General features: G+C 41.1%; 1 protein-coding gene across 1 annotated transcript in view; it reads left to right on the forward strand.

The window, feature by feature from the left end:
- LOC111727994 (small integral membrane protein 26-like) overlaps window positions 1–441 on the forward strand; it is a 1,284-nt gene extending 843 nt beyond the window's left edge. The window contains exon 2 of the mRNA XM_023518381.1: window positions 118–441. Coding sequence (XP_023374149.1) covers window positions 118–284 — 167 coding nt within the window. The 3' untranslated portion in view covers window positions 285–441. The remainder of the gene's footprint in view (window positions 1–117) is intronic.
- The last annotated feature ends 1,244 nt before the right edge of the window (window positions 442–1,685 follow it).

The following is a 1,685-nucleotide window of genomic DNA, read 5'->3' on the forward strand; positions in this document are numbered from 1 at the left end:
AAAAAGATGGCGAAAGCAATCTAATGGAGATTTCTGATTTAGGGTAGAAGGGTAATTCTTTATTTCCAAAACTGCTATCTTATTTAATAAATCAGGTATTTTTTCTTTGTTTTTAAGATAATGAAGAAAGTCAAAAGAATGATTCAACAAATGAACTATTAGAGCCCCTACCAGAGTGTTATGTGGAAACCATTGTCACATATAGAGAAGATTTTGTTCCAGTTACTGACAGGATCCTCGACTATTTGAAATCATGGACTGGTGGCCCTGGTCCAGAGACATGATTGACTGCTTGAATTCTGAAAACCACTACCTTCATTCAGCATTTAAATTTAATAGATGCCTTGATTTCCATTTTATGTTTGTAAAAAATATATACATCTAATTTAGTTTTATTGTAAGATACAATCACTAGTAATATGTAATAAATATTTCTTTGAAGGAAACTAACTTGCATATAAAAGAAATGTTTCTTTATATTTACATGAGAGAAATGATAAAATGAAAGTTCACATATGGCTTTCCTAAACTTGGTTTTTTGAAACAGTTAATGTAACTTAGTATTTCTTTCATGTCACTATTAGGCACAGCTTTAGTGGTTCCTTTAAGATTAGATCAGCAAATCTCCATATTCAGTTTGGGATTCAAAGTAGCCCTCTGAGTACAGTTGGGTACTGGGTAAGTATGTTATTAATTAGATTATAACTCCCAAATATGGTAGATTGGACCTTTTCTTTCCCCACAACCCCACTTCAATAAGCTGGTCTGTGGACCTGTTCTTTAGGACTAATCCATATACCCCTCATGACTTTGGAGGCATGTGTTACATGCCAGCTATGGCTGATGCTATTCAGAGAAATTATTATCTGGTCCCCGTCACATGGTCCCCAGCAACTCTACCTGAGAGTCGCTGGCTGAGGATGCAAAGTCAGGGTGACGTGATTGGTGATGCAGCCGTCTCCTCACTAGGTGATTGATGGTGCACCCCTCTCCTCACTGGATGATTGATGGTGCTCCCCTCTCCTCACTGGATGACTGGTGGTGCTCCCCTCTCCTCACTGGATGACCGGTGGTGCACCCCTCTCCTCACTGGATGACCGGTGGTGCACCCCTCTCCTCACTGGATGACCGGTGGTGCCTCCAGTGGAGGGGCTCCAGCAGACCTTCAGCTTAGCTTTCCTTGGGACTTGGCAGATATACCTAACCTCCCGTCCCTCTCTCATTTCAGCCCAGAGCTTTCCTGAACTCACCCATCTAGCATGGCTACCTGGATGTCTGCCTATTTCAGATTTATCCATAGCTTAAGCTGCTGCCACCAACCGCAAGCCTGTGCTTCCTTCTGTTCTTTCTCGGAGAATACTCAGTTCAAATGAGAAACCTACCGATGTAGACTTCTCTTTCCCTCTTCTCATTCCTCCTGTCACGGGGTCGTGTCATTTCTACCTCAAATATTCTACTTCATGCCCTTCTCCCTGTTCCCTTTGCCACTCCTCCTGCTTTGTCCTCCATCTCCTTTGCTTGTGTACCCTCAACTCGCTTGGGTCTCCTTGTCTTTACTTTCAGTCCCCACCAACTGGTTTCTATACTGTAAGCTAGTATGACTTTTTTGAAATTAGTATTAAATTTTTGTCAAAGCAACAAATGCATTAAAATTCAGCACTCAAAAGTTTGTAAAAAAAAAAAAA

This window comes from Otolemur garnettii, unplaced genomic scaffold (genome assembly GCF_000181295.1).
Source record: "Otolemur garnettii isolate 467f Iridium unplaced genomic scaffold, OtoGar3 scaffold00136, whole genome shotgun sequence".
In the NCBI taxonomy this organism is placed as follows: domain Eukaryota; kingdom Metazoa; phylum Chordata; class Mammalia; order Primates; family Galagidae; genus Otolemur; species Otolemur garnettii.